This window comes from Brassica napus, chromosome A7 (assembly GCF_020379485.1).
Source record: "Brassica napus cultivar Da-Ae chromosome A7, Da-Ae, whole genome shotgun sequence".
In the NCBI taxonomy this organism is placed as follows: domain Eukaryota; kingdom Viridiplantae; phylum Streptophyta; class Magnoliopsida; order Brassicales; family Brassicaceae; genus Brassica; species Brassica napus.
Genome location: NC_063440.1, coordinates 28,092,054 through 28,116,778, shown reverse-complemented (window position 1 = coordinate 28,116,778; position 24,725 = coordinate 28,092,054). Strand labels below are relative to the sequence as shown.

The 24,725-nt window shown below is 39.7% G+C and overlaps 8 protein-coding genes across 8 annotated transcripts; 2 read left to right on the top strand and 6 right to left on the bottom strand.

Annotated features, from left to right (window-relative positions):
- Positions 1–2,593: 2,593 nt before the first annotated feature.
- Positions 2,594–4,932, bottom strand: LOC106354842 (protein NUCLEAR FUSION DEFECTIVE 4). The gene is made up of 2 exons (XM_013794888.3): positions 4,487–4,932; positions 2,594–4,204 (listed from the first exon to the last, which is right to left on the bottom strand). The coding sequence occupies exons 1-2, from the start codon at positions 4,814–4,816 to the stop codon at positions 2,855–2,857; spliced, it is 1,680 nt and encodes a 559-aa protein (XP_013650342.2). The 5' UTR covers positions 4,817–4,932; the 3' UTR covers positions 2,594–2,854.
- Positions 4,933–6,015: 1,083 nt separating this feature from the next.
- Positions 6,016–8,916, bottom strand: LOC106356071. Its single transcript, XM_048736461.1, has 9 exons — positions 8,661–8,916; positions 8,428–8,564; positions 7,935–8,122; positions 7,538–7,828; positions 7,391–7,449; positions 7,272–7,308; positions 7,115–7,186; positions 6,704–7,028; positions 6,016–6,494 (listed from the first exon to the last, which is right to left on the bottom strand). Exons 1-9 carry the CDS (start codon positions 8,806–8,808, stop codon positions 6,138–6,140), a joined length of 1,614 nt encoding a protein of 537 aa, XP_048592418.1. The 5' UTR covers positions 8,809–8,916; the 3' UTR covers positions 6,016–6,137.
- Positions 8,917–9,260: 344 nt separating this feature from the next.
- Positions 9,261–11,066, bottom strand: LOC106354841 (pentatricopeptide repeat-containing protein At1g80550, mitochondrial-like). The gene is made up of 2 exons (XM_013794887.3): positions 9,577–11,066; positions 9,261–9,497 (listed from the first exon to the last, which is right to left on the bottom strand). The coding sequence occupies exon 1, from the start codon at positions 11,027–11,029 to the stop codon at positions 9,701–9,703; it is 1,329 nt and encodes a 442-aa protein (XP_013650341.2). The 5' UTR covers positions 11,030–11,066; the 3' UTR covers positions 9,261–9,497; positions 9,577–9,700.
- Positions 11,067–11,337: 271 nt separating this feature from the next.
- Positions 11,338–13,727, top strand: LOC106354840 (3-isopropylmalate dehydrogenase, chloroplastic-like). The gene is made up of 11 exons (XM_013794886.3): positions 11,338–11,621; positions 11,724–11,853; positions 11,932–12,043; positions 12,152–12,227; positions 12,338–12,426; positions 12,497–12,583; positions 12,685–12,801; positions 12,885–12,992; positions 13,079–13,132; positions 13,241–13,393; positions 13,497–13,727. The coding sequence occupies exons 1-11, from the start codon at positions 11,402–11,404 to the stop codon at positions 13,569–13,571; spliced, it is 1,221 nt and encodes a 406-aa protein (XP_013650340.2). The 5' UTR covers positions 11,338–11,401; the 3' UTR covers positions 13,572–13,727.
- Positions 13,728–13,744: 17 nt separating this feature from the next.
- LOC106354839 (acetylornithine aminotransferase, chloroplastic/mitochondrial-like) lies at positions 13,745–15,475 on the bottom strand. The gene is made up of 2 exons (XM_048736462.1): positions 15,003–15,475; positions 13,745–14,834 (listed from the first exon to the last, which is right to left on the bottom strand). The coding sequence occupies exons 1-2, from the start codon at positions 15,396–15,398 to the stop codon at positions 13,875–13,877; spliced, it is 1,356 nt and encodes a 451-aa protein (XP_048592419.1). The 5' UTR covers positions 15,399–15,475; the 3' UTR covers positions 13,745–13,874.
- A 115-nt stretch (positions 15,476–15,590) lies between these two features.
- LOC106354838 lies at positions 15,591–19,362 on the bottom strand. The gene is made up of 5 exons (XM_013794885.3): positions 19,001–19,362; positions 16,632–16,694; positions 16,447–16,509; positions 16,271–16,339; positions 15,591–16,146 (listed from the first exon to the last, which is right to left on the bottom strand). The coding sequence occupies exons 1-5, from the start codon at positions 19,268–19,270 to the stop codon at positions 16,030–16,032; spliced, it is 582 nt and encodes a 193-aa protein (XP_013650339.2). The 5' UTR covers positions 19,271–19,362; the 3' UTR covers positions 15,591–16,029.
- Positions 19,363–20,025: 663 nt separating this feature from the next.
- On the top strand, positions 20,026–22,374 carry LOC106354837 (probable 37S ribosomal protein S28, mitochondrial). The gene is made up of 5 exons (XM_013794884.3): positions 20,026–20,976; positions 21,306–21,388; positions 21,492–21,603; positions 21,760–21,812; positions 21,912–22,374. Exons 1-5 carry the CDS (start codon positions 20,115–20,117, stop codon positions 22,053–22,055), a joined length of 1,254 nt encoding a protein of 417 aa, XP_013650338.2. The 5' UTR covers positions 20,026–20,114; the 3' UTR covers positions 22,056–22,374.
- A 35-nt stretch (positions 22,375–22,409) lies between these two features.
- LOC106354836 (F-box/LRR-repeat protein 2-like) lies at positions 22,410–24,388 on the bottom strand. The gene has a single exon (XM_013794883.3). The coding sequence runs from the start codon at positions 24,206–24,208 to the stop codon at positions 22,529–22,531; it is 1,680 nt and encodes a 559-aa protein (XP_013650337.2). The 5' UTR covers positions 24,209–24,388; the 3' UTR covers positions 22,410–22,528.
- Between the last annotated feature and the right edge of the window lie 337 nt (positions 24,389–24,725).

The window sequence follows — 24,725 nt, the reverse complement described above, 5'->3', positions numbered from 1 at the left end:
ACATCCTCTTCTTCCAGATCGAGAAATCCCCCGATCCATCGAACATCGTCATCGAGAATTGATGCGATCCAACCTTGACTTGCATCGTCATCGCCATTGAATCCGGTCGAGTCGCTTCCGTCGTCTTGAGTCGAGCGAGGTTCCCAAGTCAGAGAACCTGGCTCTGATACCAATTTGTGAGAACTTCTTCTGATAATCTTGAGTCTTTCTTCTCCGATCAAGTAACGACACAGCGGTATGTTGACCCAGAGTTCACCGCACTTCCCGCCACCTTGGGGAAGCCGCTATAACTCTCTGGAGCTGGGATCAAACCAGCAAGAACTAACTGCTCACAAGCGAGCTCCGATTACAACCTAACGGCTCACGATGATGATCTCTTTCTTTCTCTCTGTGATACTAACAGAAGACTTACTTAATCAAGAGAGAAGAGCTGTGACCTTATACTCGATCACTAACATGCGCTTAACCGACGCAGCTCAAGATCATCACACGTGTCCTCAGATTAAATCTAGACTTACAAAGACTCTAACTCATTCCGAGTCTTACCAACACTTAGACTATAGACTCTAGCTAAGATAACCTTCAATACCTTGAAGCCTCTAGATGATCTGATGACTACACTTCATCCTTCAGCTGTCATCCACAAACCTCAGGATTTTGTAGTCGCGCTTCTTATTCTTATCCTCCGAGTATCCGATCGCGTACATGTCGCTTGCCTTGAAGCTTTCTCCTCTCGGTCCGATCCACCTTGATTGACACAGGTAAGGGTTCCACACCAGCAGCTTCGAGAGGTCCTTAGCCACGCATAACAGCAACCCATCGCAGTTATATACCATACTAGAAATCTCCAATTGATTAGGCCAATCTACCTGCTGTACCGATACATCTCCTTGATGGTGGTACCTCAGAGAGTAGACCTTGTTATTCATCTTCACGAACCCCAGAAGAAACTCATGCCGCGCTGCTGCTCCCAAAACCACCCAGCTTTTCGTTATAGCCTCCCATGTTTTGCAAGTAGATCGAACCGCCTTCAGAGATGTTATCGGAACCCTCTTGAATATCTCCACAACCAATTTCTGCGGAAGATCGATCATCCTCGGCATCATCCTTCTTCCAACTCTTTGGCCGCGCAATTGAAAAAATATTAGGGTTTTCCTCTCTCTCTCTAAGCGCGTGTGTTGTGCGTCCTATATTTATACAAACTCCCGTAGCCTGCTACGCACGGACCAAATCTCTTATACTTTTTTTTAATAATTATATTGTCATTTTAAATAATTCCTAATTTAAACTGTTTTACAGAATATCTGATGCTGTTTTTAAACTAGATAATTATTATTTCCCAAATATTCTATGAACCTGGATAACGGTGGAACATAATACTAGAGGTGGTTGTTAAATGAACGATTGAAATCCTAAGCTAGAAAATGTACCAGAGGTTCTTATAAAGTGGGATTCTATGTTTCCGAATCTCAAACCTACTTGAAATCAGATAGATTATGTATGATGACTTTTAGGGTTCTTACACCAATGTTATTTGATGTGTATTATTACTTTGGGCTTTCTTGTTTCCCAATTTTTTTTGTTTGTTCGGGGTATTAGCTTTTTTTTTTGTAGACATTGATATAATAGAGGACTTAGCTTTGTGTTCATGTAACCAACATTCCTCTACCTTCTTTGTGTTTAGTCTGCATGTTTGTTATGACAAGATCTGTTTTCCGAGTGTTAAGTTTTCAGTTCTTGATTCCTCAAAATTGTTTGATCCTCCGGTTCTTGGCATGACATTCTTTTTTTGATTTGGAATTGTTTAGTAACCTGTCTCGACTCTTGACAAGTAAGGAAAGATTCAGAAACACATGACCTTTATTACCTCTCTTGTTTTTTTTCTAAAATTGTGGCGATCAAGAATCATGATACAAAACATCAAACAAATACAAACAAGATTACAGCAAATATTGGTGATGATTGGTTCGACTGTGGCTTAAAAAATTTAGTTGTAGATGTTTAGCTGTAGATAAATTGGTTGTAGCTGTAAAATTGTTACTGTAGATTTTTTCTGCAGAGACTTTTGTTGTAGTTAAATTTGTTGTAGCTGTAAGTTGGCTGTAGATATTTTAAAATAAAATATATGAAATATGTGTTGTATATATAAAATTATTATTTTATATGAATTAAAATAATTTATATTAATATTTTTTTATAAATTATCAAAATTTATTGTAATTTAAAAAGTGATATGTAAATAATATTTATATTATTTAAATATTTTAATAATTAAAAAAAACACTCAAATTCAAAACTAAAATATTTATAAAAGTTTTTTATTATGATTATATAATTTATTTGATATTATAGATATTTTTTTTACATTTTACAGATTCTACAGCCTATAAAAATATGATGTAGCATTTTTGCCTAAAATACATAATAAAAAGTTTTGCTTTGTTTTTTTTGCTGTAGCTTTAAAAATAAAGTTAAAGCATGATTGGTAAAATTAAATAAAAACTTGATGTAGACTTTAATTTTTAAAAGTAAAACTAAAGCATGATTGGTAAAATTTAGTGATTTAAAAATAAATAAAGCTAAAGTAGGGAGATAAAGTCCAACCAATCACCCCCATTAATGGTAAAAGAAGCCAATTACAAAAAAAGGTTATTCCAACCGGTTCTCTGGTCGGTTGAGTCACCCATCACAGCTGAATAACAAAAGTTTTACAAATATTAGGATACACACACCTCAAAAAAACATGCCGCAAGATACAATAGGAACTTTATACGATGAAAAATAGACATAGCATATCTATGACTGCATCATCTCTTAACTCTCAACAGTCTCTCTTGCATTTCCCATGGAAGAATCAGTGACCATTAGACTGCGGCTGCAACCGGAAAGAGCCAGAAGCATAGAGAGCTTGATAAACCGGCCTAATTCTCACAGTCAAAATAACAGAGAGCAGAGTGCCAAGTCCACAAAGACCGGCTAGTACCAAGAACGTTACCCTGTAGCAATCAGGACCAATGCACGTAGAACTCCCTTGCTTAGTCGCTTCCCTGTCGTATATATGTCCTGCCATAAGTGCGGAGAAAATGGCCGCACCGGTCGGGTTGCCCAAGAGTATGAAGTTGAAGTTGATTCCAAAGTTTTTAAGACCAAAGAGCTCAGAGATGGTGGAGATTGACAAGTACTGAAACCCCATGCCTATCCCTACAAGAGCTGTCGCCACATAAATAGTACCGTTAATGGCCATGGAGAAGAGGATGAATGTGAACATCATAACCAGCTGCGCGGCTCCCATCCATAGCGTTCTTGGAAGGGCCTTTGACCTGACAAAGTGCTCAGAGATGGCACCTGAAGCAAGACGGCCGCAGAAGTTGAAGAAGCTAAAGAGGCAGAGGAGTATGGTTGTTCCCTTAATACCAAAAGCAAAACCGATCTGAGCCAAGTTGTTTGAGACAGTGATGCCCGAACCCATGCCGAGGAAGTAAGCAAACCAAAGGAGCCAGAAGTCTGCCTTGGCGAAGACTTGGCGAACCTTGAAGTCCTCTCCTCTCCTTGGCTTCCTCTTCTTCTTAACAGCACCTTCTCCTTCGGCCAAAAGTATCTCCATCTCCGAGGCACCGTCTCCATCTCCCTCTCCTTCGAAGAGAGTGCCCATGTTTGAAGCTGATGTAGAAGGTATCAGCAACGGTTCTTTCTCACCTTCCTCTTTGGCTAGATTGTCCGGAAGAGTTCTCTTGGAACGGAATAGCGTCATCTTGATGGGGATCGCAAGAGGCGCCATCAGGAATAAGACCGTGCCGGCCAGAAGAACATATTTGAGGATGCTTGGCAGTGTAAACACTTCGTTAAGCACAGTCGTCATGACAAGATAAGCAGCGAGAAGGATACTCGAGCCGAGGAGGAAAGCGAAATAAACAGGCTCAGAAGGGTCATTGTCGGTAGCAGGAACACAGGGGCGGACGAAATACATGAGAGATAAGCACAAAAGGGGAACGCCAACCATAAGAAAGAAAAGCAGATTGGTAGCTGAGTGGTGAAGCAAGACGCTGAAAATCACAGTGAACGCTGCACCACTGAGACCAATATAGCCTTTGATGAGTCCAGCAACAGGGCCTCGGCTCATCGGAAAGTTCCTCATATTGGTCACAAGAGATGCTGTGCCGAACCATGAGCTACTATTGGTGCCGAAAAACAGAGCAATGAATAGCTGTCAACAACATTACCAAACCAAAGATACTAATCATGTGAGTTCAATCATCAAATAAACAATAAATATGCTCATAGGTACGGGATACTCCAGGTTAATCAAAAAAAAAAAGAAACAGTGGCATTAATAGGTCTTTGACTAAAAAAATGTACACTTGACTAACAAAAAATGTTGAGTTGATGTAACATTGGCGTATATAGCTCCCAAAATCTCAGGACCGGCCTTATAACATATATGATTCAAATGAGAAAATAAAGAGAAGGGTGTGATTTGTTTGGTTACCAGCCAGAAAGGCAAGCCATGGATGATTTGGTTGACGGAGCTCCAGAGAACACTGTAACCGAGGAAACAAGAGGTGGATCCGATGAGAAGCATCGCCCATGGAGGGAGCTTGTTACTTACGTAACCTGGAAGCAGCCCCAAGTTTTCACCCAGATCACAAGCGACGCCGAGGATCGTGATCTGTTGCTGGTTGAACCCCAGAACCGATTTGAGAGCGGCGGAGTACAGCGGGAACGTCGAACTGGTTCCAGCAGCTATCTGGACCCACGCGGCGGCTGCTAACCCCACCCACGGTGGTCGGCTTCCTGTTTTCTCCACTAGAGTCGGCATCTATCTCCGACCGATCACTGTCTCTTCTTAGATTTGCACTAATGCACTTTTTAAAAAAAGTAACATGCACCAACACAACTCTTTAAAGTCGAGTTTGGTGTGTGTCTTCTTTCTAGGCTTTCTCTCTCTATATATAAATAAATTAACTAATTCTTATCTTCGGTCATCAGCAATGACTCAATTAAATTATTTAACTAACAAATAAGTATGTTTTGTATATATTCTATTTTTCTAACAAATGTCATTATTCAGATGAAGAGAAAAAAAACAAATGGCATTATCATGTTGTCTAAAAAATATACAAATGTCATTATTCCTGAGAGGTTTTTACAGTACTTTCCAAACTAATCTTGTTAAAAAAAAAAAATTAGTAATTAACTGCAGGTGGGTCGACAATTTACAGCCTATTTTTATTAATTGTTCCAAGACTTATTTATACGAATATACTCCGGGAAACGTAGGATATTTTGCTTAGTCTGATTTTATCTGATTAATAAAGCATAACGGAATCATTTGTTGTCATGTGAAGGTTTTGTGCTCAACACGTGAGTTCATTTGAGTATATGATTTGTCCAGTCCAGCGTGGATCGTGGCATGACTTTGGCTTTGTTCTTAACGATCTCATCTCTCAATCACTTTATTAATCTTACCACTTTTATATTTAATTAATTATGTACTTTTTTTGGAACACTCAATTAATTATGTATATTATATGCTTCGATAAGTATTTCCTCGGATGAAGATTTACACAGCATTTTTTTTGAACACTCTTGTCTTTAATTAACAGAAGCGATGCGTAGAGTCAAAAACAGACAGATCAAAGAGGATACGCACAAATCATACCTGTTTAAATTACGATGAAAAAAATATTAATTTGATAATTCAATGACAAAAACACATCGACTCTGCACCGGCCTTGACCCTTGAGTTACATTTAGAGATCAAACACGTATTAGTTAAGACTCGTCGTATCATATGTAAGGTGTTGCTTGTTACTCGTAGTTACTATTACATTTAATCTGTGGCTACCGACAACATTTCAGTGTCGTCATTAAATGGCTTGATTTATTCAAAACCTACCAATCTCTCGACCATAGATGGTTCAGCGTATTTTGGTAGATTTATTACACGAATGTTCCTGGATTCTAAAAGGACAACTGATTAATATTGAGTGAGTATATAAGAAGAGATTACACGAATTTGTTTCTAAACTGTTTCTTTTTTATAACAAATCATTAATGTTTTCAACCAAAAACAACCAAAAAAAAACTTAAATACCATTTATCCTCACTCATTCAGTGAATGGTCCTGTCTGCGATGATTAAATCGTATTCATCTGGACCATAGACTTCTTGGTGTGAGACCGGTGACGTCTTTCTCTAACGAAAATCATCCAAAAGATGAGCGAGAACATGACTGCACCAGAGAGTGATGCGAGTCCAGCGTAGATCCACTGGCTGGTGATGGTGAGTCCAGGGCAATTCTTGGTGGTTATGTCTCTAAAAGTGTCTCGAACGAAGGAGCAATCAGCAATGCTAGCCAAGAACGGACTGTAATGGTCTAACGTGAACGCCACGTTGATCGCACCCATCATCTGATCGTATGAAGCTTGAGTTAACCTTCCCTGTGTTATGCAGATCCCTTCTGCGTTTACTTGGCACACAAAGCCTTTGTATATCTATTTACCCCAAAAAAATACATTTTAACAATATTTAAGTAAAGTTTATGGTCTAATAAAATTATTTTACTCTTGTAATGCTACTATACATATGACATAATAAGCATACGTTTGAAACGACTAATAAAATATTTTTCAGAGTTAAAAAAAGCATCATGTATACCATTTATGTTTTAAAAGAAAAGGTTGATTAGATGTATATTGTGTACCTGAGAAGCATTAGCAAGGAGGATTTCGTTAGGAGCACAAGGACGTGGATTGCGATGTTCATCGAGCGGGTTACAGAGCAGAGGAACGAGCGGACCAGACTGGTTATGGTAGAAAGGGACATTAGGTGGGAACTCATCATGGTTACTGACATTGACAGTGTAGGCATTGGTCATGTCAACGGCCGTAGAAGTCATCGTCTTGGTTATATCCAATGTATCTCCAATGGTTTTAGCGTCTAAACATGGAAGCAGCTGGCTCAAGGCCGACTCTGCCGCTGGATCATGCACCCATTGGTCCATAGCCGTACATGTGTCCGCAACCACACTGTTTTAAGCAACATCTTTAGTTTGATCAAATAAAACAAAATCAAAACTTGAATTAGATGAAGTGATGATGATCAATGTCATTACTTGTGGAAGACGAGGAAGACTGCGCTTAGCAGGATCGTTGCTGTGACGAGAATCCAACCAAGGATTACTAACCTGAGGATTAAACATTAATTGTAACCATTTAATTTGGTTATTGATAGAATATATTATATCGACTGTAAAGAAGTCTATGACTCACAGGTAGACAAGAACTCGTAGTCCACAGAAGGAAAACACTGTAAAGAATCACAAACATGTTATAGAGGCAAATGCATTAAAACAGATTGAAAGTTAGAATGTTATAATTTTTGTACTTACAGAGTCCAAGGAATGCGATTGCGAGCATAACACCAGCAATCACATTTAACACTAATCTCCTGAAGAAACATTATAAAGTCCACAATAATCAAACAGAGGTTTTACTTATAACTTGTGACCCAAGTCATCTATGTAACAAATGCTTACACAGGGTTTAGTACTCCGGTGAGATAACCGATTGTCTGGTTAGCGACACGGTCAGGGTAAGTGATGTTGGACATCTTGATCATGTTGTTGAAATGATCAATGTTACCTCTAAACTGAGGAGGAAAGAGGTTGTGTCCATCGAGCTGAATGTCTTTAGCAGATTGAATAGAGTCCCACAAGCTCGTTAGCTTACCCAAAACTTTAGTTGCTTGGTTCACAATGTACATAAACGTATTCTCCACGCTACCGTAGAACTCTTTTTGCCCAGTGTACAACATCGTAGACCCAATCCTAAAGAAAAAAAACATGGTTTCGAATTTTTTTAGTCAAGAACTAAAACAATAATTAATTAATGGTTTGAAGATGTATATATTAAGTGAAGGAAGAGGAAGTTTACACGGCGGCGACGGTGAAGAGGAGGAGGAAGATGAGAGAAAGAGTGTAGCAGACGCGAGAGTAGCCGTAGTGCCGGCGGCCGCAACCGCAGCAACAGCAACAGAGGCATGAGCAGATGAGGAAGAGTCCGAGAAACACGAACCACACGATTGCTATTACTATGAACGGAACAGCGGAAAATCCAACAGACTGAAAGAGAACATTATACACACGTTTTAGTTATACCAATTACTCTTTGAGTTGTCCTGAAACTAGCCTAGTGGTCTAAACGCACCTTTAGATACCAACATATAACATTTTAACATGCAGTTTGCTACAGCCTCATATTTTTTATTTGGTACTTTTGGCTAGATACCATCCCTTATTGCATGATTTAACACGGAACCTAAATGCATAGCCTTAACGCAGCTAAGTTGAGCATAGAACAAAACTAATGGCTGTTCCTAATTCCTAAAAAGACATGCATTGGTCTGAATATAACGTGGGGGACTCACGGCGATGTAATGAGAATTGGTAACGTTCCAACCATCGGTATATATATTGAAATTGTTGAGAGGATCAGGCCGCCGTGTCCTCTCCGCCGCTAGCACCAATGTCCCATTTGCTCCTTCCTGAATTTGCCTCCTGAATCCTTCAAAATGGATTAAATATATAGAACTTCTATCAGATGTTTTGTTTGTTATAGAAACATCATAACATAAAATAAAGAGAGAATATTATGAAGAACCTTGAAATGAGGTTGAGGATGGATGATGATGACTAGAAGAGGAAACTCCATGAGAGAAAGAAACCAAACAGGAAAAGACCAGGATCGCAACGCCTATAAGAAGGAGACGCCGGCGATCATGAAACGTCGGCGTTTGGCTACAAAGCATTATCCTCTCTCTCTCTCTCTGTCTCTCTTTTTGTTTGGATTGTTTGGTTACGTTTCAATCTCTAGAAAAGGGTTTATGTATCTCTATATATCAAGAATCTTTTAAATGTCTCCAGGAAATCGAGGAGAAAGAAGATGAAACGAATAGCTTATTATTTATGATCTCCCTTATTTAGGAATTTATGTTTCCATAATTTTCTCCATCCTTGTTATTCTTTTTCTCCTATATTAATTGTTACTCGTTAAGGTCTCATTGGCTGTGATCTACAATATTCTCTCAAAATGAAATAATCTCACGCGGTTCGCCTTCCCCAGATATCCATTAGTTTGCTATAGCCTATAGGAAAGAATCTGATGAATTAATGTACCCCTGTAAACTAATTACACAATCAATTAAATTTTGAAAATGATGCAACATACAGTAATTAGTAAATCGTTTATTTTACACAATTGTTTTTGAAACGGAAAATTGCATTAAGATTGACTTCATGAAGATAAAAAAATCATATCGTTTCCATATCCTTACCCAAAAAAATCACCTCATCATTATTTAGTTCTAATACAACAAAGGCAACTACACTTCAAAATAAATACTACATTATACTAAATCTCGACCAAGAGGTTTACTTGCTCAAGACTCATGCTCTCACGGTTTCTTCACTCACCCACTTGATCCACCCCTTTTTCAAGCTTCCAACAGAATCAATGATCACAAATGAAACCAGATTCCTCAATCAAATAAATGCAAATGTAGCCAAACTGTGATTACCTTTGGGCGATTTCTTCAACCACAGGAAGCTTCTTCATACCAAAGACTTGTATCCCCTTCATTGGACATGTTTGTCTGTTTTGAACAAATAACCAAACAATAGTTTCTTCAACAGACTTTTCTATTATCTACAGACTAGCGTTTCTTCTAGTGACGTTTCTACCAACTCAGGCCTTCTCCTCGGAGATAGCCCTCTTTCAACCATTTCATCTTCATACTCCTTAGCCATCTCCAGCATCCCTTTCTGAATCAAAGCGTCAATCATAGCGTTATACGCAGCCGAATCAGGAGTATCCCCAGACTCTTTCATCGTCTTCCACACATGCAAAACCGGCTGAAGAAACCCCCATCTCTCAAACTTCCTCATAAGCATCACATAAGTATCCATCCTCGGCCTAACCCCGCTCCTTATCATCCTACCAAACAGACCCAAGATCTCGCTCGGTTTCTCCATACGGGCAAAGAAACACATATAAGTAATAGAATCCGGCTGACAACCTCTCTTAGGCATCTCGTCAAGCATCCCATACGCATCCTTCACCCTCCCTTCTTCACATAAAAGCTTAATAACCGTGTTATGAGTCGCAACGTTAGGCTCACAGCCTCTCTCCTTCATCTCCTTAAACACTCTAACACCAAAGTCAACGCCTTCCGATGCTCCAATGGCGCGAATAACAGTGTTGTACGCAACAACATCGAGTTTGATCCTCTTCCTCTTCATCTCCTTGTACAAGTTCACAGCTTTCCAAGGCTTCCCACTCTTACACATAATATCCATGTAAATAGAATACGAAAACAGATCCTTCACAACACCTTCGTGATCCATCTTCTCCCAATACTCCTTGCACTTCCCCCACCATCCCAGCTTAGACCACCCGCGAAGAATCAAGTTATGAATCTTAGTAGTATTCCTCACACCAACCACACTCTTCCCGAAACAGAGCTCCTCTGCTTCAACCACATGCTTATGCTCGCAAAGCGCATCCACAAGATTATGAAAAGACGTCTCGTCTCTCAAATTGAAATCATCTAACCTATCGTAAGCATCTATCGCCTCCTGAACGAGATGCGCAGTTACGTAACGCTTAAAGATTATACGGAAAGTGACGTGATTGGGAATCGAAACCGGGTTCTCCTTCATCCGGTTAACCAAAGCCCAGGAAGCATCGAACTCGAAGTACTTACCGAGAACATCGATCATACGGTTGAACGTCTCGGTGGTGTGTTGGAATCCGGATTCCTTCTCGACCCAGTTGAAAAACTCCAACGCCTTTTGCCAGTCGTTGCTGTAGCATGTGATCGCTTCGCATACTGTTTTCTGATCGTAGCTGGACTCGTCCGCCTGACATCGGAGCTTCTCGTCGGAAACTGGTTTTGCAGATAGAAGCCGAACGGAGGGTGAAGAAACGATTCGAAGTCGATCGAATCGCCGGAGATATATCGAGAAGAGCATTTTCTCAGCGTTCAAAATTAGGGTTGGTTTGTCCGGGAGATTATTTTTTTGACCAGTTTCTCCAGAAGGGATCCGATTACCCGTATTCGATTGGGTATGTCCGCAGACCCGATTACCTATTGGACTTTTGGTTTCTGCTATTCGGATTAATTGGGCTGGTTTGTAGGCCCACAGATAACCCAAACTTCTTTGGCTTTCATCACAAATATGAAGAAGTGTGGGATCGATTATGAATGAAAAATACAAAATGAAGGACCGATGCATGCAAAGACCTAACTAAAGTTTTTTTAAAGTGTCTGTCATGTCATTTCACTCACTGTCTGTAGTGTACCACCAGTTTCAAAAGACGAATCCTTGTTTTAATCACCTGAAATGGCGGCGGCTCTGCAGACGAATATCCGACCGGTCAAGTTTCCGGCTACGTTCAGAGCTCTAACCAAACAATCTCCGGCACCCTTTAGAGTAAGATGCTGCGCTGTTAATTCCGCTGGGAAAAAGAGGTACAACATCACTCTCCTTCCCGGAGACGGCATCGGTCCGGAGGTCGTCTCCATTGCTAAGAATGTGCTAGAGCAAGCTGGATCCTTGGAAGGTTTATCTCATTGGGGTTTCATCGGGTTTAGATATAGATTCGTGGGTTTAGGATTTATTTGGATAAACTTGGTCACTTGATTGCGTCTGTGCTGTTAATCAGGAGTGGAGTTTAGCTTCAGGGAGATGCCTGTAGGAGGAGCTGCTTTGGATTTGGTTGGAGTGCCTTTGCCTGAGGAGACCGTCTCGGCTGCTAAAGACTCAGATGCTGTGCTTCTTGGAGCCATCGGAGGGTTGGTTACTTCTCTATTGTACTCTTTTGTTGTTTATTTTTTATTGGAATTTTACAATGTTGTTGGTATGATTTTCAGGTACAAATGGGATAAGAATGAAAAACATCTAAAGCCTGAGACTGGTTTACTTCAACTTAGGGCCGCTCTTAAAGTCTTTGCTAATCTCAGACCTGCCACAGTTCTTCCACAGGTAACCCTTCTTCTTCTTCTTCTTAATCTCAGGAGTTCTTGGTAGCTAGCTTGTAGTTTCGTTTCCTCTGTGAAACTCAAATTATCCTTTTTTTTCTTCTTCGTTCAGTTAGTGGATGCTTCGACCTTGAAGAGAGAGGTTGCAGAAGGTGTTGATCTAATGGTTGTAAGGGAGCTTACTGGAGGTCTATTTTCATTTACTTGATTGATTGAGACTGATCTTAAATTTCTTGTCTTTCTCGTTCACTAGTAGTATAGTTTCTTTACAATGTGTGATGATCTCTAATGGGAACAGGTATTTACTTTGGAGTGCCAAGGGGCATTAAGACTAATGAAAATGGTGAGGAAGTTGGGTTTAATACGGAGGTTTATGCTGCTCACGAGGTACTCTCTTCTTATCTCTTTGCTAAGTACTACGAACAGATGTAATAAAGCATCTTTATATGTTCCTCAGATTGATAGAATTGCTCGTGTTGCCTTCGAGACTGCTCGGAAACGGCGTGGCAAGCTGTGTTCTGTTGACAAAGCCAATGTCCTGGAGGTATTGTTTATCATTTCATTTTTCTGAAAGTTCATTGCTCCTATTTCTTATGTGACACAGAGAACACATAATAGTTAATGCAATTTTTTTCTCTTATGCAGGCCTCGATTTTATGGAGAAGACGAGTAACAGCATTAGCCGCTGAATATCCTGATGTTGAACTGTCACATATGTATGTCGACAATGCTGCCATGCAGCTTGTTCGTGACCCTAAACAGGTACACTTATATTTGCTAAGATATCTAGCAGCGCCTAGATGTGGCAAATGTATAAATCCTCACAATGGTTTCTTAAAATGCAGTTTGACACCATTGTCACAAACAACATCTTTGGTGATATATTATCCGATGAAGCTTCAATGATCACAGGAAGCATCGGCATGCTTCCCTCTGCTAGTCTCAGTGACTCGGTATAGTATATAATAATCTGATTTTTAAGCGCACAGCAATATATATTATCACGTCTGAACAAAAAAACGCGTGCTGTTTATAACAGGGACCTGGACTCTTTGAACCTATACATGGTTCTGCACCTGATATTGCTGGACAGGTCCTAACTCTATATTCTTCAAACAGACAAAGTTTTTCTTCCCCAATATCAAAACTACTTCTATATATGCCAAAAATGAAGAGCAGCACTTTTCTTTGAATTTTGCAGGATAAAGCAAACCCGTTGGCAACCATCCTCAGCGCTGCAATGCTTCTGAAATACGGACTTGGAGAAGAAAAAGCAGCTAAGAGAATTGAAGACGCTGTGTTGGGTGCTTTGAACAAAGGTTTCAGAACAGGAGACATCTACTCCAATGGAACTGTACTTTTCTTTAACCTTTCTTCTTACAATGTTTACTTTTCTTGTTTTTTGTCCTTTTGAATTCTAGTGTTGTTTTTTATCTTTTTGAATGGTGTTGTATCAGAAACTGGTGGGTTGCAAGGAGATGGGAGAGGAGGTTCTGAAGTCAGTGGACTCCCAAGTTCATGCTTCTGTATAACTTTGAAGTGCCATGAAGAGATTTTTTTTTTCCCAACAATAAGTGTTTGTACTTAAAGAGGGTATCAGTTTCATCAGCTAAAATGTCTGTGATGGATGTTATGTTATTAGCGGGACGTATTTGATCACATTGAAAAAGTTTTCTCTGTGGAGTTAATGCCGTGTAATAGTAGATTTTACAAGCAGGTACCACTTGAGCTTAATCAAGAAAAGTAAAGATTTTTAAAACACACACCAAACTCAATAAGATACATCAATGTCGATACACATTTTGTTTGTTGTTGTGCTCTTCTAGAGCAAACCTTCAACCAAGGGCAGTTAACTTTTGGAAGATGATCTCAACAGCACGTTCGATCTCCTCTTCCAATATAATCAACGGTGGAACAATCCTGACGACATTCCCTTTCCCTGCCGTCAAGATCAGAAGACCAGAATCACGGCAAGCATCCACCAGTGGACTCGCTGGCACATCAAGCTCCACTCCTATGATAAGCCCTTCTCCTCTCACTTCCTTCACGTGCGAGTTCCCTCCTAGTTTCTTCACCAACAGTTCCTTAAAGTATATCCCTTTGCTCGAGACACTGGCCAAGAAAGATGGTTTCGATACTTTATCAACAACAGCGATGGCTGCACTGCACACAAGAGGGTTCCCTGCGAATGTGCTTCCATGATCTCCATACTTGATGGTCTCAGCAACTTTTTCAGTCACAAGCACCGCTCCAATTGGTAAACCACCGGCTAAAGGCTTTGCAACCGTCATTATGTCAGGCGTTACACCGAATGCTTCATACGCCCAAAGGTTACCGGTTCGCCCCAAACCACACTGAACCTCATCGAAGACGAGAAGAGATCCAGCAGCATCACAAGCAGATCGAAGAGACTGTAGAAACTCTTTTGTAGCAGAGTAAACACCTCCTTCTCCTTGGATAGGCTCCACAAACACTGCAGCTATCTTACCCGAGCTGATAAGATCTGTGGCGGCTTGAACGTTACCGTATTCCAAGAATGTAACGCCAGGCATGATGGGTTCGAAAGGAGCTCTGTACTGTTCTTTGCTCGTCAAGGCAAGAGCTCCTAAGGTTCTACCGTGGAAACTGTTTGTGAATGCGATGAAGCCTGTGGCGACTTCCTTGTCTTGAGGATGGGTGTACCTCTGGAACTTTCTAGAAAACTTGATGGCTGCTTCGTTGGCTTCAGTTCCAGAGTTGCAGAAGAACACACGGTCTGCGAATGAACTTGCCACAAGGCGTTTTGCTAGTTCTATCTGCAGACAATTCAGAAATACATGAGCTTGAAGGTAACCATAATCAAAAAAGGCCATAGATTTAATCACATAGAGAGGATCAAATCAGATAAAGTTTCAATCTTTGGCCAAAAGAAATGACAAATAGAATACACTAAAACCATCATTTTCACACAGTGAGATTCATACCTGAGGAATGGTGTAATAGACATTGCTGACGTGGGCAAGAACAGCAGCTTGGTCGGTGACAGCTTGAAGCCAATCAGGATCTCCGTGTCCCAGAGCGTTCACAGCGATTCCAGACGCACAATCCAGATACTCTTTCCCTTCCGCGTCAATCAATTTACAACCTTTCCCACTCGAGAGCACCACTGGAGCACGCGCGTACGTGCCCACGAGGACTCTCGCCTCCTCTTCAATCGCCTTCTGGCTCACGCTCGCTTTCACCGAAACCTGCGCCTGCTCACTCACGATCCGGCCATTGAATCCGATTCGGGTTCTGATGGGTCGATCAAATCGACGGCGTAGGAGGCTCATCTCCAACGACGGCGCCCGCGGGAGGGTGATTTGGCCAAGAGACGCCATTTCGTGTGTTTTTTCGCTTTTGGTCGGAGGAGGAACAGTAAAGAATCTTTAAAAGAGACAGTGAAGCTGGAACTATAGTTAGCTCTAGGGCTTTAGCTTTAAAACCAACAAGTGGTAATAACCCTATACTTCTTCATAATTACAATTTAGGACTGATAGTTGTAATTTAACACTCCAAACCTGGAGACTGTAGAGAGAAACATCATTCAGCATTTAATATAATCCATTAATCAAATTACAAAGTAATAAAATGTTTTGGAAGTTACATTGATACCAAAGGCCATGTGATCTTGCAATATATCTCACCAAAGATAATAAGAAAAGTGTTTATCTATGTAGATCATGTGAGAAGATAAGAATCACTTGGCAGAGCAAAAAAAAAACATACTAAAGGCTAGAGAAGAAGAAGATATGTCAAGAAACATAAACTCGAATCTCCTCTCCCCTCCCCTTGAGGCCTAATCTTCTATAGCGGCCACGGTGAATGGCCAAACGGGTGAGGATATATACAGGAATAATCTATCTTTCATATAGTAACTGTTTAAAAAAAAAAAGATGTTTGTGGAAGGTGGTATAGTTATTTGGGTGTGGTGGGAAAAACAAAAGAATAATATTGCTTATGGCTCGTCGTTCAGCAAATCACTTCAGGGCTCGTGTCGGTATCTAGTGGCATGTTTAGGTCAGGGAGCAAGAATGAGGAACCTTGTTCCAAGGCGCGTTTGCAGGACAAGGCAGATTGTGATTCAGCCTGCATACATTTGAAAATGATCTACTTGATCAGTTACATGTTTATAAGTAGTGAATGTCTAAGAGAGCAAGGAAACAACAACAAAAAATTGTGATTGTCTAGAGAGAGACAGAGATATGCTCACCTTCATCTTCTTAAGAGCATTGTTTCTTGCTCTTTGCTGTTCCACCAAATCACGCATACTTGCTAATTCCTGACTCGAGAAAAAAAAAAGAAAAAAAAAAGAAAAACCAATTCTAAGATTAGCACACAGACCTAATACATAGAGACATAAGAAGCGGGCCAAAAGAAGGTTTGTACATTTTTCAGGGCTTTACTTTCCTTCAGGAGCATGACTTCCTCATCTTTAAGCTCAGCCAAAGTCTGTACACAACAATATTAGAGAAATCAGTCAATATGTAATGATATCTATCTGGAATTAGAAGGATAAGATTCATTAGTACAGTAGTGCCAGTAAATAAAGAGACATGCTTTTCGGTTTTTACCTTTTTCTTCCTTGATCTCTTAAACAGAGTTGTTGTTGTTGTTATTGCACTCGTTTGAAAAACCTGGACAACCAAACCCAAAATTCAGATTATGGCTTACGACACCACCAGATAAAGGCAGCTCAAAAATCAAATATTCAATTAACTATCACACCAAAATTATACCATAAAAACAATTAAGTTTTGTTTATAAGTAAATAAAGAAACCACACACCTAACAGTCAAGAGCACACACACACATACCATTCAAGACAACACACATTAGAGGCACCATAAGGTGGAAATAAACGAATCAACTCTAGTTACCATTATTAAACTTCTAAAGTGAATACAGAATCTATTTGGTCAACAACTTATAATACACTCAAAAAGAAAAAGAGAACAAAATAGTATATATACTAGGTTAAGACCCGCGCCTTGCGCGGGATAAATATTATATATATAAATTATTTTATATATTATATGTTTATAGCATATTATGAAATAATAAATATATATTGAATAATTAAAAAATCATTATCTACTACTTATATAATTAAATTGGTGCGAACATATAAATAAATTTTATAAATCAAAAAAATATTTTTTCTATTTGATATGATATATAATTAAATTTAAATGATAGTAACATATATATGATATATTTTAATATTAATATTTATTAGATGATGCTTTTTGCTCATATTTTTTTTATCATTTGTATTTGTTATAGCAGAAAGTCTAAATTAGCGATAACAAAATTTTCACTGTGTGATTAATGGTTTAAGTAATTTATAATATTTTAAAAAATTAAGTTGTCAATATTTTTTCAACATTTTTATCAAAAAAACGTTCAAAGTAAATTTCAAAATTAAGATATTTATGTATTTTTATATGGCATATAGTTTAATTTAAAATGATACATATATTTATATATCTTTTATTTTTGATTCTTATTAAATGAGACTTTCAACTTATATTATTTTTTAATTATTTGTAGCATGTCATAACAAAAGTTTTAAATCATAGATCACAAAATTTGAATGTGAAACTTGTAACAGTTTTAGTAATTTATACTCGTTTTTAAAAATTTAAAATATAATATATAAATAATTTTTAAAAATTTTTATTATATGGTTACTATGATTGTTTAATTTTTTTTTAATAGCTTAAAATCAAACAAATATAATTATAATACAAACTTATTTTTATCAAATCTTTATTATTCAAAATCATTAATTGTCATATATACTTTAACCACATTAGGTAATTCTGTAATTTTATTTAAGGAAATAACGAAGCACATTAATAATGTATTTATTGTGGTTTAATAAAAACCTTATTATATATTTAGATGGACCAACCTATTTCTCTAAGGATTCTAAGAATCATTCTAGTGATGACACGTGGCTACAAAAAATGTTGCAATGTTTCTCAAATAATATATAGGGGATATATATATATTTTTTTTTAAATAGTATCACGTGAGTGGAGCGTGACTAATGAGAGACGCGTATGTTTGGTCGTCACGTTCACACGTCATGCTTAACTAAATGGACTGTCTTCAATATAAACTTGGCGGACGAATCACAAGAACAACAATCACTTGTAACTTTGATCGCTGGCAGTGTGTCCATACTTGGTTACTATCTGATAACAGCCCTCCCCACTAAACCCTACCACACACGCATCTAATCCACTCATGCCAATAGGTAGTTTCGGACTCATTAGAATGTCAAGGAATGAATTTTTTTATTATACTCTTTAGCACTTGAAGTCTGTATCGGTGACTTTTACCGCAAACACCTCCCATGCTTTGAGGGCTTTCTGGTCCTTCCACAAAAGCAGAAAGAGAGATGACTGGGATTCATCAAAAAGCAAGGAAACGTGACTCTTTGTTTGCAAAAAAGAGCAAAAAAACAGAGATCACCGAATATTATCAGTTTTTAAACTCAAATCGAGAAGTGTTTCCAAGAAGACAACTAAATCTATCGAGAAAGATAGGTTTAGTTTCTTGGAAAAGAAAGAAAGAAGCTTAAGTTTGAGTCCACGGTGGGGATATTTGGGTCAACAAAAAGTCGGTGTACCTACATGATGATCAAAGTAAGCCCCAATGGATCCTAAATGACGAAAATAACCCACAAGTGAACAACTAAAAAGTCTGGTCGTGCGTAAAGCCAAGGGACTAATTGGTAATAGACGAGCCCAAACAACAAGGAAACTCTTAATTACGTGAAGAGAAAAAACGCAGAAAAGAAAACCACTAAAACGCCGCTTCACGAGGGATATATTATATTCGTGACAGACGCAAACGAAACAGTACATACTACGACTCTGCGGCCACCACGGAGTTTTTAAATCGAGAAAACCAAATAAACGATCGGACAAACCTTAGATCCAAAGGTCTCAGAGGGTTTTACGGCGACGCTGGACTCCTCAAGGCCGTCCACAGTGGTAGCACCACCACCACCGCTCCAGGTTAAAGGGCTGGTGGGGCTAGCTCGCGTTTGGTCTCCTTTTTTCGATCTCCGTTGACGCACGCTCCATTTCAGCTTGAGAGGAGATGGTGGGGGTTTCGAGTGGCGGAGCTGAAGCAGCGCGTCGGCTACCAGAGAATCGTCAGACATGGCCACTCGAGTCCAGCTATCGGCGGACAACATAGTCGGAATCTTCAACAGCTTTGGAGAGAGAGATGGTGGCGAAAAAGTAGGAAGGAAGCAGCTCTGTGGCAAATTTAATGGGTGGATTTTTGTTATATAAAATACTACTTGGAACTATATTTTTATATTTATCATTTTCTTGATAAGTGTAGGACCCACTTTAAGTACATGCGTGGCATAGACCATTTGTAGCAAGGTTCTTATTCTTCGTGTGTTTGAACTGTAGTAGTAGGAGTAGGGATCGAATGACTGATATGAGAGAGAGCACTTGGATTCTATCATTACATTTTTTGTCAGCACGGTAGAGTAGAAATTTTTTTATCTTATCATTTACCGTACTTATTCATCCCTGATCCTTTTCACTGAAACCATTTCAATCTCACGATATTTAAATCTGAATGAAATGTTTGTTATATTTGAAAGAATATAACTACAAGTCTTTCTCAATCATCGGATAGTCCAAAAAATTATCGCCTAAACTCCTGTTGATATTGTAATATAATTTAATGTACAAAAAAAACCTGACATAGCTAGTAAAAAAACCAGACCTAGCTAATAAAAAAATCTTCCAAAGTTTCTGACCTCTCTAACGTAGGAATAGGATTTTAGTTTTCTGAAGTCAGTAGTTATGATGATGGGTTAGAGATTTGACCTTTACTTTTACCGAAAGTTAAATAAACCGTTCCTCCTAACCCGGTTTTAAAATCGAGTGGCCAATTTCGGTTTGTAGATAACCGGACTGAGCTCATCATTTTTCATTTCTCTCTCCATCATCGACATCCTCCGGACTACACTACACACTTAAAACCCTAAAGCATTTCAGAGCCGTCAAAGATCAGTTTCAATGGCGTTTCATCTCGCCAGACGCAAACAAAGGCTACATTCTAACCCATCTCTGATTCATCTCTTCTCAACCTCCTCCTCTTCCTCCTCCTCCGCATCATCTCCTCAAGACGGGAACGAATCTGGCGAACAGCCTTCTCAGCCCTCATCGGATTTCAAAATCTCTTCCTACTTCAGTGGTATCAAAAGCAGCTTGAAACAGCAACCCCAGCATCAGGCTCAAGACGGGAGGAGACAGTTAGCTGGATTCGATGCCAAAGCTCCCTCCTTTTCCGGTTCCGGCGGAGATTTTCAGGATATCAGGAGGAATCTCAACGAATTCCGACGCCGAGCAGCAGCTCCTCCGGCGAGGGATTTACAGGATCTTTACAAGCAGAACGTGCTTTCAAAGTCGGGAGATTTGGGGGCTGGTAAAGTCGAAGGTTCGCCCTTTGAAAACTTAAAGAAAAACTTGAGGCAGATGAGGCCACAAGAGACCAGATGGTCAAACCTATCAAGCCTTCAGAGCATTATGAAGACAAAAGACAGTAACAATGTCCGTTCGAATGTGTTCGGTGGGGGAGAGGGATTGCCCATCTCAGTGTTCGGGGAGGAGATAGAGGAAAGGAAGAAGATGGGAGATGATTCAGAGGAGATGAAGTCGGAGTTTATCAAGAGCTACGACACTAAAGAACTGGGGGAGATACTAAGACAGTACAGACCAGAGGGGAAGAGAGAAGAAGGTTGGTTCTCGTTGCAGGAGCTCAACCAGAGGCTTGTTAAGCTGAGAGAGGTGGAAGAGGCTGCAGCGCAGGGAACGAGGAAAGGGATTGCCTTCGATGATCTCAGGTCTGAGATTCAACAAGCCAGAAAATCACAAGCCTGTACGTTCACAAACTCTCTCTTACTTCCCCTCTGTGTGCAGTGTTTTAGACTTTAGCTGTTAGAATGTTTAGACTTAAGTTCCTTTCAAGTAATAATAGGATTGGAGAATTCTTATGTGGATTATGATATAACCTCTCTATCTCGTACTTAGTGAACTACTGTGCCGCAGCGAAAGTGTTGATTTTTATGCTATACCGGTCCATCTCTTACTTGTGAACTGCTATGGGACAACAAAAAAAGCTTGTGGCTTGATGTCGTTGCTTAGTTATTGGTGTTGTTCTGTTGCTCATTGATTGTGATTTTAATATGAAGGTTAATTTGCTTGCAGTTCAGAACTTGGATTTTTTCAGCGTTTTAAATGGTACCCCAAAGTATTTGCTCGAGCCTCCGAAAGATGAGCTAGTTCAAACTGTATGTCTTTCTTTTCTTCTTAGTTCTTGAATCTGTAAGCTTTTTTTTAAAAAAGAATGTTATGACATTGACTATGTTATGCATGTGTTATAATCAAACGCAGTATTTCCACCCGGATAACATGTCATCAGCGGAGAAGATGAAAATCGAGCTTGCAAAGGTCAGGGAAGAGTTCAAGATGTCGGAATCCGATTGTGGTTCTGCACGTGTTCAAGGTATATTGAATCCTCCTAAATGAGTTTTGATCAGTGTTTGCATTAAGTTATCAGAGACGGTTTTACATTCACAAGGCTAATCTAATCGGTTGATCAGATGTCATTTCCTTTGTCACATTATTGTTTAGTAATCTCTATTTATTTTTTTCTGTGTAGTGGCACAACTGACTACTAAGATCAAGCATCTGTCCTCTGTTCTACATAAAAAGGTAAGCTTTTAATCATCTTTTATTCTCTTCTGAAGCTACTAGTGGCAGTTTTTTTAGTGTAACGTAACCGCGTATCCTATGTATTGTAACGTAATCTAGGACAAACATTCGAAGAAGGGACTGATAGCAATGGTGCATAGACGGAAGAAACTGCTCAAGTATATGAGACGAACGGACTGGGATTCTTACTGCCTTTCACTGTCAAAGCTCGGACTTCGTGACAACCCTGATTACAAGTTTTAAACTTCTTGATGCAAGTGTGACATAATGAATCGTGTGACCTCACAGTTAAACACTCTTTTTGTTCTCTTCATTTAGTCAAAAGAGATAATGTGGGTCTCTCTTGTCCATCATTTTGGCAGAGGAAAGTTGTTCTACTACAGTTAATGTTGCATGCTGTTTAGGCAAAGAGTCTAACATTGTGGGAAGTTTGATAATAAAGTTAAATTTAGATATCATTGTGGGAACATTGTTGTCTTCCACTTCAAACTTGCTTTTATATGTATTCTTTACGTTTGACTCTGTTCTTAGCTTTTTGTTATTATGACTTTTCTGGCTTTGATTTGCAATGTTGTGATGTTTTACTTCCATCATCGATGAACAAAAGAATAATGACTGAACTTTTGAAAAAAATCAACTACTTAAACATGGGAAGTGAGAGATATATATATGTTCATTTAGACCATTTTGCAGATTCTTCTATTGGGAGGGGTTTGCTATGGAATCCCTTGGCAGATCACACATCCATGGCGTAGCAAGAATTTGTGGAGTTCTTTAGTTGGAGAAAAACAACATGGCGGCACAATTTTCCTAAGAGATGGATTAGCGCAAACCATCCAAATGAAAATTCCATCATCAACTTCACAGTTGGAAAGGTTTATCTCTCTTAAACGTGTGCAGCTCTGCACAACTTCCTTCACACCTCTTGATGTCACGTTCAAGCATCCTTTCAGATCAAGTCGCAACAACCTTGGACATCTTTTGCTGATCAAACCTAGGGCTTGGTCGTCGATCCAAGTTCCACATGCTCGTAAAGTCTCCAGCTTTGGAAGCTCAAAGTCTAGTGCATCAACACACTTTATACCACTGCATCCGGATATATCCAAAGATGTTAGCTCGCCAGAGTTCCTCAAGACTTCAAGCACCCCATCTCCAGTGATGGCAGGACAATGATCCACTGCAAGAGTTTCCGCAAAAGGGCAATGGCGTGATATCTTGAGGAGACACTCGTCTCTCAAGTTGTGGTTTCCAGATATGTACAAAGACTTGATCCTTGACTTGACAACACCCAGTTCCTTGGAATCGTCTTCAACTCCAAAATTGGTGCCTTCCATTCTCATGCACTGGAGGGAAACACATCTTTCAACGATGTTGAAGAATGACACACCGGTTAACTTGGCACAGAAACTGAAGTTCACAAAGGTTAGCCTCCCAAGGAACACCACCAAGTCCAAAATCATCTCATCAGAGAGGAAGCTTGATCCCTCAAGATTCAAGTGAACTAAAGTCTGGTACTTGGTGAGCAAATACAAGACCCCATCAAAAGTGAGACACTGACAATTGGAGAGAACAAGCTTCTTTAAAGGAAGCTCAGCGTCAGCAATCAAACGAAGCAACTCATCGGACAGAAACGAATCGGAGAGATCAAGCTCAGACAAACAACGGCACAACAAGAAGGCGTCCTTGGAGAAAGACTCCCTCGGCCTCCATCCTACTCCATTGATCGCAAGAGACTCCAGGCAACGAGAGTTACTCAGAACGAACTCGATGCAGCGGGACGAAACGAAATCACAGTCGCGGAAGATGATTTCTCTTAAAAGGACACAGTTCTGCGATAGAGAGACCAAGGACTTATCCGTGATGAGGTTGTTACCAGAGACGTCGATCTTCAAGAGGCTCTTGAGATTGGAAGAGAGGCTGATGATCGCGGAATCAAAGACGGGGCTTGGAAGAGATTCAGGGTAGCTTATGTCCAGCTTCTGTAGAGACGGAAAACACACTCCGATCGAAACGATGTCGTTTTCTCGGAGCTCCAAGACTCCAGAGCAGCTAAACTCCTTCATGCTGCTGCTCATCTTCGTCTTCAAATCTGGAAAGCACTGCATTCCGGAGATATCGAGCGATTCCAAATCTAAGCAGGAAAGCGAAATCTGCAGGAGGATCGAGTTGATGTCTCCGTGGAAGTCGTGGAACCTGACTCGCTTCAGGTTGTGGAAGCGAAGGAGGTGGCGATGGAGAAAGGGGAGAGTGCGATCGGTGATGGTGAAGGTGGAGCGAACGCGGTTGGCGATGGAGAGGAATGAGGTGGATACGAGGGAGAGAGACTCGAGGAATCGATGGTCGTCTTGGTCGATGAATCGAAAGATCAGCTCCCAACATTCTTCAGGTATATCCATTTTCCTCACTCCACTCCCTCTCCAGATTCTGATCGGAGAAGAAGATAAAAGCAAAGAAGAAAGTTCTCTTAGCTCAAATGATCACTGGGTCCCACGTTTCCTTTCGAAATGATTTATTTTTTTAAATCGTTGAGCCTTTTTATGGCCCAATACAATATTCAGCGCACTTTGAAGGCCCGCTCGTAGTCCATTTCTGTGGTTGACTGGGTCCCACTACCTTGTGTCGGTAATGAAAGTTGACGTAGAAAGTTCACATGAAAAATGCTCACAAGTAAGTCAGAACTTTTCGGAGTTTTCTTCAAATAATTTACAAAATAAAATATTTTGTTGGATTTACACTTCAACTAGGACTTGCCTTCTGATCCCAATCGAATCATTTTGGATTAATGTGCCTCTCGATGCAAACAAATCTATTACTATATTCCTTTTCTTCTTCTATACTATTAGATCATACTACAACTTTATCAAAAATTTACTTAACAGAATAATTGATCTGAAACAGTTTCTTTTGTAGCTT